This window comes from Brachyistius frenatus, unplaced genomic scaffold (assembly GCF_029030835.1).
Source record: "Brachyistius frenatus isolate BFR_SWC_R1_liver_20210118 unplaced genomic scaffold, ASM2903083v1 Contig_16, whole genome shotgun sequence".
Taxonomy (NCBI): Eukaryota; Metazoa; Chordata; class Actinopteri; family Embiotocidae; genus Brachyistius; species Brachyistius frenatus.
The window spans coordinates 2,675,836-2,689,215 of NW_027210615.1; the positions used below are offsets into that span (position 1 = coordinate 2,675,836).

Sequence of the window (13,380 nt, forward strand, 5' to 3'; positions counted from 1 at the left end):
TCCAAAAGAAAAGGACAACTAAAGTGGACGAGACGGAAGAGTCGCAGCGAGGTCCAGCTCAAAACGCTGCTTCGTAACACACCGCCTCTGTTCTCCGCTGCGTCTCCGCTGCAGGGGCCACACCTGGAGGCCAAACAGTCCACCAAACACGCAGCCGGCTTTTCATATTTCTAATGTTCTTTCTTTCGCACAGCGGCAGACTTTCTAGGAGCCTCTTCCAAAAATAGATTCAAAAGAGATTCTCCATCTCCTTCCTCCAGCTGGGACAAAAAAACAACAACAACAACCTCACAAGTGAACACAACATTAACAGGAATGTACGTTTTACAGAGTGCCATCATAGATTTTTATTAAACTATTATGATAATAAACCATTTTGATGCCATTTCTGGCAGCTCATTGCATCAGCGGTTCGGAGCCTATACAGCAAAGAAAAAAAAAAAGGCGTTTGGGTGGAGTCAGTGCAAGAAGATGATGAAAAAAAAAGAAAGGGGGAAGCAACACGGGAGCACTTAAGTTTACCACGACTCACTTCAGGCTTACTGCCACCGACGGAGAAACGAGGAATCAAAACCAAAACACATCATGTTCAAGTAAATGTAAGAGGACGAGCAGACAGAAAATACTGTGTTGTTACTGCATACCTCCGTGTACACTGCTTCAGAGAGCCAGGATTTACTTCTCACAACCATAAAAAATATAACAACTCGGATACAATACAAAATGCAAGAATGAATAAAACAAATCAATTAGAAGTTTATAATTTGAAATTAATGAAATAAAAAAAAATGAAAAAAAAGAAGAAAACACTGATGGCAAAAATCTAGTGCGCTACCAAAACATACATCCACACAGCCTGAGGCCAAAGGTTCAGCAGTTTCACACTTTCAAGTATTGATGTTTCACCAAATCAGAAAACAAATTGACCCAGAGAGGCAAAGTGAAACACACTGGAAAAAAAAAGAAAGAAGAAAATGATCCACAGCGCGAGAAGTTCAGAAACAAGGAAACAGAATCCGCAAGTCATTCATCGGACAAAAGATCACAGTAAAGAGAGGGAAAGGGGAAAAAAACACAAGGATTAAAATCCTCCTCAAATGTTCAAATTCAACTGGAGAGCATCAAGTGGTGCCGCATTCACCGAGACGTGGCGGCGACGCCGTTCGTTTCAGAAAACAGAGCCTTCCTTCACCGTTAAAACAAGGATTTACACCGGGAACGTCCCGACCAGACTGAATCTGTGCTCCTCTGGGCCTTCAAAAGACACGGGCTGGGTTGTCTGGCAGGATGATAACGGTCGCTGCAGGTTACATTCAACAGCATCAAATCACTGGTTTTATTATATTCTAGTTATTTCACTGCAACGGCCGAGTTACTCTGTATGCTGTGATTTGGCTTGGCTTCGTTACCGATGGTGTTTTCGAAGAATCCTGAGCATGCAGCTGCAGCAGCTGCGTGTGTGTGTGTGTGTGTGTGTGTGTGTGTGTGTGTGTGTGTGTGTGTGCGCGGCGCTGAAGAAAACTAGGTGATTGCGGCCTGCGAGTGTCCTTGACATGCTCAGTTTCTGTTGGCGTAGGGAGGAAGAGGAATGGTCTGAACAGAAAGCGCCACTCCCTCCGCGGTTTTGTCTGATCTTTTAGACTTTAAAAAGGTCGACTGAACACACATACATTTTTTTTTTTTTTTTTTTAAATCATAATGTTTTAAGGTTTTCATGACATTTGAAATGGACTGGCTCACATTTCACCAACATCTCCGCTGTAGTATTTGAGCAGGGTATTTTGGTGCTGCTCCTGGAGGCTAAAAATAGCCACCAGTCTGCCACAGGGCAGGGGGGTGGGGGGGCGCCTCAGTGCGCCGCGGCAACGCCGACTTCCTTATCAGATCAATGACGTCGGCTTACTCGCCCCGCTATCATCAAGCCTGGATTACGGCCATCTTCTAAATTACTTTTTGGAGACAAATCTATTCTTCAATCTCAGGCAGATGGCCATCTGGCCCGCTGTAATCACCGCCCCCCCCCGCCCCACCCCGCCCCACCCCGGTCTCCTTGTGACGATCTCCGCTGACAGATGTTGAACTGCACCGGACCTGCTGATTAACGAGGACAGCAAGTCAAAGCAAGCTGAGAGGCGGCGCTCGGCCAACTCCGAGCACCCATTCAAGGAACCCTCTCCTCCACGTTTCCTGCTAAACTTCACACTACTCTTAAAACCTGAATCTGAGTTAAAGCAGGGGATGCTGCTTTGAGATGTGTTCAAATATAATCTCCATCGCTACGCTCCTTTATAAATATGTATGTACATAAATAAACATCATCTCATATATTACACAACCGTGATACCGACAGCTTCGACGGAAAACAACAAAAAAAAAAACACACCCTCAAATAATGGAAGGAAGCTAATTAAAAAGAAGGATGATTGAGTTTGTTTGGGACCACCAGAGGCCACGTTCACATGACGGACAGGACCGACGAGCAACCACAAGTCAAACGCTCTCCCATTTAGTCAAAGAACAACGACGGAACAGCTGATGAGATTACATTAAAAAAAAAAAAAAAACCTTTACAACAACATCGTGATAATCAGTCACATCTCCAAGAAAAAATAAAATACAATAATTTTACACCCGAAATAAACCTTTTTTTTTTTTTTTTTTTTTATAAGATTTGAAGAAGACAGGGCTCGCTCGGTCGGCCTTCCTGCGCCTCACGATCTTGTAGCGGGTTGCGTAACTCGGCAGCCACACGAACAGCCGCCACGGCTGGAGAGGCAGAACGCAGTGAAAGCACTCGAAAGGTTTGACTTCCAAAGACAGCCGGCGAGTCCGGGAGACAGACGGAGCACCGGCGGAGCGCCCCGTGACAAGCAGCGCGGCTCTGTTCCCTCCACGTTGCTTCTTGTGTCGACTCGGTCTCCAGGGAAAGCAGCGACGGCAGAGAGGTGACGGCGGGTTTGAGGAGGCTGGGCTGCAGACACGTCCTGTGGACAAGGCACTTGGTGCTGCTTAAAGACAGGGCGAGGGCTGGAGCAGAAGTGGGAGAGGAAGTGTGAGGAAGGAGTGGGGCGAGGGGGGCGGATGGAGGGGAGTGGGGGTGGGTGGGAATGAGGGTGGAGGGGGTTGGACAGGGCACTACGCTGTGGAGTCCTCCAGGTGGGACTGCAGGCTGAGAGGTCCAGCAGGATGGCGGCAGGAGAGGGGTCTGTCTGCTCGCCCCCTTCGGCCCGGGCCCGGGGTCCACCGCTGTGGAGTGCGGTGTAGAGCACCTCGCTCCCTCCGCCCCTCGCCCCCCCCACCCCCCTCCTCCTCCTCCTCCTCCCCTGACGAGGGACTATTCAGGTGCTGACGCAGCGATACCTCTGCTGAAACTGAAGGAAACACAAACAGACAGGAGGACGAGCAACGTTAACGGCTGGTGTCACTTTGAATCATGAACACGAGGATCTGATGCAACTCGTGATGTAGCGCTAATAAAACAGCATTTACTCTGCATAAACTCCACCCGTCGGGTTATGGAGACATGCGGAGATGGAGCACCGTGCAGTGAGTGTGTTAGCGTGTGCGCGTGTGTGTGTGTGTGTGTGTGTGTGCGAGAGAGTGTGAATGACTTAAATCAATCCCACAAAGGATTCAATTAAAAAAAAAAAAAAAGCCTTTGCATGAGTTTTAAAACAGAAGGTAAAATAAAGATCGACTGGTAGAATTCTTGAGGAAGACATTAATCATAAATATTGATAATCTGATGAATATACATTTGTAACATAACCATACTACCATAATCAAAATCTTGTTGGAAAGACAACTGGGAAACCACGTTCAGTATGACTTGTATGTCAGACCAGTCCATCGTGACTGCAGCAGATCTGTGCCGTGAATCTGCACTTTTATCTTCAGGGAGACAAGAAGAAGCTTCACATCCTTTGTTCAGTCGCTTAACAAGCTCCGGTCAGATAGTCGGGATCGGTAGTGTCTTGAGCTTGACTTTTTTTTGGGTTGTTTTTTGTTGTTTTCCCGTATGATGTTTTTGATTATGTTTTTATGAAGTACTTTTCTATGGTTGGATTACGTGTCGTCATGTGTGGTTGTTGTTTTTGATGCTCTTTGTTCGAATTTGCTTTGCACATTCATCGTTAAGGATCCTTTATATTGGTTTTGACAGAGGAACGTAGTCAGCAGGACGTCGTTGTTTATGGATTCACGTGTCCGGCACGCCGCTCTTTGACAGGCCTGTTTCAGAGGACACGTTAAGGTCAGAAATTTGTATAAATAGAATCAGACGTCCAAAGCTTCCAGTCAAATAGCCAGAAGATCCTCATGTCTAACACAACGTGCAGGAAATTAAATCCTATCAGTGCCCCTGGGGATTCAAAACAACGTTTTTCCAACTAGAAATGTCAACTTAAATTGACTTCCAACCACATTCACAAGAAAAAAAACAAAAATGTAAAATAAAATTAAAAAAAACATTGAATTATATTCAAACTTATAAAATGAAAAGTCATCAAATAATATAAATATAAATACCTTCGGATATTCGGATTAAGCATTTGGATGTTAGTAAAAAAAAACATGGGTCTGATTTGGGAGTTTTGTTTTGACAGTTTGAACCATGCAAGCGAGACAGAGAAGCTGAGAAGTCTGACTGATGTACTAAATTTTAAAGCATGAAGACCCGTTTAAAAATGTCTGGATATGATCGTTTTCTAACGGCTCCAAAAACAAAATGTACAACATTAATGTAGCAGACAATTAAAAAAAACAAAACCAAACAGTCGCTGTTAATTAAAATGGTATTCAGTGTATGTCATGTGCAGATGACCCCCAAACCAAAGCTATTTAAGTGAACACTGCTCGGCTCCCGTCGCTGCTGCACTGTATTAGTCACTCGGAGAGAAAAGAACGAGGCCGGGAGAATTGAGGTTGACTATAATTTGAACCTAAATTGAATCTTTTGTTGCTTCATAAAAAGGAGCTCTGGTTTTCTTTCAGCTGCTCCTGGCTACTCTACAATTTGAAACTTGAAAATAAAAGAACATTACTCTTCGATTTACATGAGGAAAATGAATTTGACCCACTGGGAGAAAGTGAACTGTCTGTTATCAGCGGAGAGGCACCTGGAGTTTGGATTTTAAGGGAGAGTTCAGTTTCTCTGACACGTCGAGCGAAGCCCGAAGTTAAGTTTTAGATTTTTTACATCGAACACGCTCTTTTCCTTTTGCCTTCGTCACCGTTCTCCAGAAAATGTGATGAATCTGTGAAAGCATGTTCCCTGATGCAGGACGGAAAATATTGAACCACTTCTGGTTTTAATCAAAAGTGAAATGAAGTGACACTTACAGAGAGGCAGACAGAGAGGAGTGGAGGTCCGCGGCGACACTTTTACCTCCTGGTGTTACTGCTAAACGACGTCTGAGGGCTTTTGAAGTTGATGTTCTCGTACACACTCGACGAATCATCGTTTGTCAGCCTGCAGATGCACAGAAAAATATTCACTCAAAAAGACAGAGACGGATTTTAAACCTATTTTCTCCTCTCGTCCCATGAATATATGTACGACAGTCACGTCAATGCTCCCATCGTGGTATTTGTTATACTTACACAGACGAAGAGCGGGAGGACGCCATGTTGGGTTTGGACCTAGAGTTGGTCATCTGAGGATATTTGATATTGGAATATTCTCTCTCCTTCATCTTATTCCTCTGAAAAGTGACAAAATTAATCAGAATAATTTAGAGCAGTCGTTCTCAACTGGGCCAGTCTGAGGAATCACATTTTTCCTTAGTCATTAGGTTATGGCCCAAAGTTTTGAAAAATGTTAAAACCCTTGAAATGTATTTTGTGAAGAGCAGACACGCTGTCATGTGCTTTTAAAAGCATGAAATAAAAAGTGTAACAAAAATACAACTCTGAATAAAAAGCCAATGAAAAAAATAGGCAGATTTATCTTGAATTACAAGCAGAGATGCTTTTCAAACAAGTTTAAACTGGCGAAGCTCATCAAGTTTCAGGAATCTATATTGAACTGTATGAAATATGACATTAAAAGTCTGATTCATGTAACCCTAAACCTTTGTCAGAGGTAACTACTGATTTGACAACATTAATTTAGGCCATTAATGTCGTGACAAGCTGGCAGCAAACAGCTACTGCATGCACGCTGCCTGGTGGAAAACATAGGTCCTTCAAAATAAAAGCATAGCAGCAGAAATTCTGTAGACTTCAAAACTACAGTTTGTCATTTTTTGTTTTTTTTTCCCCCATGCACACGTTACCAACCGACCCTTATTGGCCCCGTGATGCTCGTGTGGCTCGTCACCCGCCGGCTGAGAATCGCTGATTTAAAAGTGAGACACCGTAAACAAGTCCCACATGGTGTCTACATTCAGCAGTGGAAACATACCAAGACAGTTGGCAGGCTGACGTTTGCTTCACTGCTCTAGCTGTCCAAACAGAACACGTGGTGCTGGTCTTCAGACTGTGAGCTTATACATCTTCACTACAATCGATAAATCAGCTATTTTTAACACGGTAAAGGCTGATTGATCGTGATGCAATTCCATTTCTTTTTTTTTTTTGCCTCTCTGTGGTTTAGACTTGTAGTGTAGCTGCGTACCTGTTCCTCCTCCAGCCTCTTCTGAGCCGTGTCGATGTACTGCTGCACAGCCATGTAGATGAACTTATACTGGGCCTCTGTCTGCACCATGCCCGACCTCTGCTGCCGTACCCTCTGGATGGTTTTAGGGATGTCGATGTCACAGTCGAGACCTACAGCACACAGAGAAGAGTAAGGATGCAGTACAAACATTTGAAGTAACAGAAACAATATTAGGTGTGTGAAGTTTGGTATCCGAGTCTCCTGCCTTGACGGTTAATGATGTCAATAAGGATGTCAACGACGATGATGGTGCCCGTCCTGCCGATGCCCGCACTGCAGAGACAACAGAGTGACAAGTCAAAAAAAAAAACGGCGTAGTTACAACTCTTGAAGAAATTACGTAATAATGTCCAGGTGATATTTTAAGAGAATACTATTTTATTTAGTCAGTTATGAAAAGTGTTATATGAGCATTACGAAGTGAAGACATTCAAATCTGTTGTTGTTTCTCATGAAATACTGTTCAATCTCTTCTGAGAACTCACTTCAATACTCTTTTTCCCACTTTACATTTTTTTTTTTTTTTTTATCAGCAGCTGACTGACCAGCAGGTGATGATGAGTCACGTGTTTTGTTAGTCTATCAGCGTGTTTGTAGTGCAAGTTTGTGTGTGTGTGTGTGTGTGTGTGTGTGTGTGTGAGAGACATACAAGAAGAACACCAAATGAACAACCTTTGCCAACATGTTTGAGAGCTACAGTCTGCTCTTCAGTCTATCTCGATAAATATTCATGCAATAAAAAATAAACAAAGGCTTAGAAATCTGGCAATCCAGCAGGAACGACTTTATGATGAACTAAATCTGTGTCAAATTAAGCTAATGACTGATGTTATTTATCGCTACCGGAACTGTAATTCTGGTTTTTATTATGACGAGGAGCCCGTCCGGACTACAGATGAATCCAAAACTGATCATGCTGTTCCACAGTTTCAGCCTTTAAGGTGGTCATGCGGACATCTTTTGTAAAACCAGTGAAAAATAGTTTTTTGGCTAAAGCAGAACTTTATGTAACAGTTACTAGAAGTAAATATAATGTCAAGTCAATACTGAGGGGGTAAGTGAAAGTAATTGTACACGTGTTTGTGCTATTGATAACCGTGTCTGAAGGTTGCAGGAGGACACTGAGGTTTATATGATGAAAACTGTCCGTCGCATAAAAATTCCTCTCTTGACACCTTTGATAAGTTTGTTTATTGTGAATATTTAGAAAAATAATTGTTGCAGTACTAGTTTGGTAAAGACTTTTCGTCAAAAAGAAGGCCAAATTCTGAACCTTCATTATAGCGCACCCTAGTGGTTGCCATACAGGAAAATCATGAAAAACACAGACAAATTCATGTGCAGTGTTTAACAGTATGTGAGGCACGTCTCTGAATTTGAATGTACATTTATCACATGACATTAAACCAAAGACAGAACAAATAACATGTATGTATATTCTAACTTGATAAGTAAACCTGGATTATTGTGTTTTTCTCTCATATTTCCAGTCTGCTTAAAGAGACTGATGATCACACTGAAATCCAAAGGTGGAACAATGCCATTGTTTGTTACATGTAAGGCTTGCATGCAAGTATTAACATTGTAATTGAGGTTGTCTTAAATAGCATTTGGTAAAATCTAAACCTAATTTTGAATCTAGATAAAGACAATAAGGAAATACAGAGGAATGCATTAAAAACAAAAAATATATCGTTTAAAATATTTGCTGATTTACTGAACTTCAGAAAGTATTCAAATCCCTTTTGCATTCTGTATTTGGTGTCAGACTCTAAATTCTTTATAGAAGACTTCTTTGGCAGCCATTACAGCTTTAAGTCTTCTTGGTTAAGTCTCTATAAACTCTGAACAGCTGGATTTGTGCAGTTTATCCCGTTTTTCCTGGAAGATTTTGTCAAAGCCAGTCAGACGGGATGGGAAGTGTCTGAACTTCAGACGAGATCTTCAGCTCTCTCAACAGATCTTCTATGGGACTTAAGTCTGGGAGAGTCAGAGAGTTGAAGAGCTGCTGCAGTGGTGTGCGAGTTGTTTGCTGGTCATTGTTGCGCTGAGATTTTTACCATCACCTCATTTTTAGGTTGCTGAACTCTGAAGCAGGTTTTCTTGGCTACATTCATCCCTCAGTTCTCACCAGCCTGCCTGCTCCTGGTGCTCTGATGTACGCTGAAGCCTGATACTGCCACTACCGTGCTTCACTGCAGCGATGGTATTAGCCAAGCGTGAGCAGGGCCTGGTGTTCAGCAGACGTAGTGCTCGGAGTTACATTGTTGACCCCATCAGACGATAGTGTTCTCAGTCCTTTAAATGCCATTTAGCAAACTCAAAGAAGGTTGTCATGTGCCTTTTACTAGGAGTTGCTACAATCTGCCTGCTCTACCATAAACACCTGATTGATGGAGCGCTGCTGCCGACCGTTCAGCAGGTTCCCTCAACTCTAAAAAGGACCTTTTGAAGCTCTGATAGTGTTCTTCGTTTTACCAGATCCTAAAGTTGTTCTACTGGATTCAGATCTGGTGCCTGGAGCGGTTTCTGAAGTCCAATGAACTTATCATCATGTTTATAAAACCAGTTTGAGGTGACTTTTTCTTGGTGCATTAATCTTCTGGAAGTAACAGTTAGAAGATGGTGAAACACAGCCACAGAGGTCAGCAACAATACTCAGACTGTGCCATTTAAATCACGACTGATTAGTTATTAAAGGGCCCAAAGTGTGCCAGAAAACATTCCCCACACATTTACACTACCACCTCCCAGGACTGTTGCCACAAGGCAGGTTGGTTCCCCGCATTCACGCTTGTTGATGCCAAACTCTGCTCCGACCATCTGCAGCCTCAACAGACATCAAGATTCATCAGACCAGGCTGTTTTTGCACTCTTCAGCTGTGTGGCTTTGGTGAGCCTGTGGTCACTGCACCCTCTGAATTCTAACAGAAGTGAAACCTAGTGTGGTTTTAGCTGTTGCAGCCCGTTAGCCTCAATGTTGGATATGTTGTGAGTTCAGAGATGTTTTTCTGCTCAGCAGAGATGTGGAGAGTGATAATCCGAGTTATAGTTGCCTTTTTGTCAGCTCCAACCAGTGGGGCATTCTTCTCTGACCTGCCTCATCAACCAGGTGTTGAACCGACACCGGATGTTTTTGTTTTTCTAAAATCAAGAGATTGTTGTGCTAAAACAATCTTTGTTTCTGAAAAGCCTAAACCAGCCTGTCTGACAACAACATTCATACCAGAGATAAAATGTTTTGATGTGCACATAGCTGAAGCTTTGTATCTGTATCTGCAGGGTTTTCTGCATTATAAAGGTATTCCTTTAAAAAAGGGCTCCCAGCACTGAAGTGTACCGTAGGAAGGATGGGATTTTAATAATTGTTGGTGTTTTCTGTGAAGTGCTTGAACTGTATAGCCAATCACATTTCTATATTCTCCTATAGCTTTATAAGTGAACACCAGTGCTTAATACTGGATCCTATATTTTTAGCCAAGTTGAGGTCAAACTAGTCTTTGTACTTGTTTAGTTGAAACTGAAGCATCCTATTATGGAACACTGCCTCTACTTCCTGGTTGTACCTGCAGTGGACGACGATGGGTCCAGTGTCTGGAATGGTGCTCTGGGTGCGGTTGACCTCCTCCAGGAACCAGAGGACCCCACCGGGCTCGTTGGGCACCCCGTGGTCTGGCCAGCTCAGGTACTGATAGTGCCAGATGTATCTCAGAGGCTCCTTCTATGACAAAAAAAAAAATATTGTTATCAAAAATGTATACAGTATTTTTTATTTTAAGAGGGACAAAATCTATGATCTTCATTCGACACAAATATTTGTGTGTAGTTTCACAGTTTGATTTGGCAAACTCGTGTAGATATTTTTCAAGGTCATGTTAAGTACAAATTTCTCTCCTTGTTTCGAATAAATATCCTCCGACAGTCACATTTTGTTGCTGGAACCAGCAATATAGTAACACTAGAATCACACAGTTCTACCTGAATGATGGAATATGCTTTTATACAAAATAAGGATTGTGGCTTCTGTTCCTAATTTCTTACAGACTCATGCAAAGGAACTAACGCTTATGACCAGCATGGAATAGTGCAGCAACCAGGAGCTCTTACTGTGTACAGTTAAAAATGTAATCATACGTAAGAGATAGGAAATTACCAAACCCTATTTAAACTTTGTCCACCCAATTCTTTGTTTTGGAGTTGAATGTGTATGAACATAGAATAACTACTCTGTCCACAGTCACCCGTGATTGACAGTAACCTTCATTAAATGTGTTTGTCATATCTTAACAAATAACCCAGTGATTTAGCTGTAATTTGCCAAAACACAAACAGCTAGTGGCACTCTAGAGAAAACTTTGCTGAAATGTTCTCAGACAGGCTTCGTAGGTCGAGAGCTGCATATTTGTATAGAATAGTACATTATAATATACATAATTACATCTCTAAACTTCCACCTGCACCAAGAGTGGTTATCCAAACATGACATACCCCTGAAATTATTAATTAAAAAAAAATATATATATTATTAACTTTACTCTTTTAGAATATGTTAAAACCGTCTGACGCTGTGATCAAAGCAACGGCTTTTATTACGTATTAATTGGATGGGATTCACTGTGCACACTTGGAAAAAAAACATGGCCATCCCTTTTCACCCTTGCTACATGTTATATAAATTAATTAATTACTTTTATTCAGGCTTTAGTGCACAAAAAACTGCCTTGTAGAAAAGTTTGTGTTCACTTCTGCCATCTAGTTTTTCCTCTATCTGCTTCTCGTGCTCTTTGGATCCATGCGGTCGATCCTCCCATAAGCGCAAACACATGTTGTAGGATTTGTAGGTTTGTGTGTGTAAGTGTGAGGTTTTAGATAATCTGACCCCAGGTCAGTGGGTCAGCTCAGGCCGAGCACACAGCTTTCCTCACCCGGTCCAGACGTGTCACCTCCAGCTTCCTCAGGATGTAGTCCTGAGCCGGCCGCTCGTCCACGTTCCTCACCAGCACCGTCCCAAACTCCTTGGTGGTGTGGAGGTCCGGCCAGTACCGGACACATTTGTTCTATATCAGAATAAACACAGAGAGACAGACAGCAGGTGGTGGGTATTAGACAATCTAAAGAAGCAGATCATCTCAAGCAGCTTTTCAATCAGCTTAACTGTAATACTATGCTGGTCAGCCATCTCCCTACCCACCCCCACACCTAACACATTCACACTCTCTCACTCAACAATTAAATAATGAATATATATATATATATATATATATTATATTTATATGTATTATATGTATAAGTGAACACCAGTGCTTCATATTGGATCACTAAATCTGAGTATCGTTGTCAGATTAGTGAGGATTTTTTTGAGTTTACAGTTTTGGTTTTACTGGTGTTAGAAAGTGTCTGAAACAGCATTCAAGTCCATCACAAGACATTTCCATTAAATCCTTTTAGTTCAACATACAAAATATAAAGCAGCAATCACAGTGTTTCCCAGGCTCTCGGTTGAACTGTATGGACGTATATTTGCAGCGTGTTTAATGCCCACCCTTCCTCGCTCCATCTCCTTCGTGGTCATGACGATGACGTGCGTGTTCTCCTGATACACCATCTTCCAGAAGTCAATGACTGTATTCTGTAGGCACCCTTGGGTGGCAATGAAGACTTTGCCCTCCTCCACGTGGCGCCCCTCTTCATGCATACTCTGTATGGGAGGACAGCATGGACAGTTAAGCACTTAAGTAAAGATGTAATAGCTCATGTTAAATCAAATATCTAAGATAGATTTAGTTTCATTGCTAAGTGCAAATATTTTAGCTGTATGTATACAAAACAATCTTAAAGGCCCACGATTATTTCACATCAAGACAAGGTTGCCGTAAGTCACAATTGCTGCATGTTACTAGTATGTTTACACACTCGTTGACACATTGTCTTGTGTAATGCTGAACACACTCACTCTGATATAGTTGGCATTGATGTAGTCTGAACACAGAACATCTGGATCCATTTCTCGGATTTCAACCCGTGTTGTGTCAACTGTAAACACAGTTAAACACAAAGAAAAGTCAGTTCGTTGGGATCACACTCAATGTTTGTTTTCAGATTTAATGTCAACCGACAGGCAGTGCAGGATCAAAGCAACATCTTTATATTTTGTTCAGGTCTATATGTTGTCTATTTGTGTCATTGTTTCCACAGGAAGTTGGACAGGCAGGAAATGGCAGGTCGCTGCCTGACTCACAGGGGAGGATATTCTTGTATCTGTTTTTACTCTTGTTTTCTGGCTTCTGGCCTTCTTTCCGGGGATACAGCAGTTTGCACTCCTGCTGCTGAAGTACCTGAGAGTTGAAGGCAAAAGAAAAAGGAAAGTTATTATCTTTTTCCTTTTCTTTTTTATAAATGTCCCTGGAAGATCTTCACAAAAGCATATACCGTGATACAACTGCCAATTCTGAGGAGATATACAAGATATACTCAGACTATTGCTTGACTATTGCTCTGAACAGTGTAATGGGCCTTGAATAAAGCTGGGGTCACCCTGTAGTGCAACAACAAGGAAAACCGCATATTTCAATGTTCAGGCTGTACAATAAAGAGGAAATGTTTTACCATGGGGCTTCCTTCAACTGCAAAGAAAGCTCTTCATTCATAACTGCAACTTAAATTCATTTTAAATTCACATCTGCTCTTGAGGGTTACAATATGTGAAGCAATTACAGCGTTTA

At 42.1% G+C, this 13,380-nt stretch overlaps 1 protein-coding gene across 1 annotated transcript in view; it reads right to left on the minus strand.

The window, feature by feature from the left end:
* Positions 1-2,045: 2,045 nt before the first annotated feature.
* ptpn11b (protein tyrosine phosphatase non-receptor type 11b) overlaps positions 2,046-13,380 on the minus strand; it is a 37,718-nt gene continuing 26,383 nt past the window's right edge. Inside the window, exons 7-16 of the mRNA XM_069693983.1 lie at positions 12,897-12,993; positions 12,612-12,691; positions 12,201-12,356; positions 11,584-11,715; positions 10,225-10,379; positions 6,864-6,931; positions 6,617-6,768; positions 5,602-5,702; positions 5,341-5,470; positions 2,046-3,371 (exon numbers count right to left, since the gene is read on the minus strand). Of these exons, the coding sequence (XP_069550084.1) occupies positions 5,383-5,470; positions 5,602-5,702; positions 6,617-6,768; positions 6,864-6,931; positions 10,225-10,379; positions 11,584-11,715; positions 12,201-12,356; positions 12,612-12,691; positions 12,897-12,993 (1,029 nt within the window). The 3' untranslated portion in view covers positions 2,046-3,371; positions 5,341-5,382. The remainder of the gene's footprint in view (positions 3,372-5,340; positions 5,471-5,601; positions 5,703-6,616; positions 6,769-6,863; positions 6,932-10,224; positions 10,380-11,583; positions 11,716-12,200; positions 12,357-12,611; positions 12,692-12,896; positions 12,994-13,380) is intronic.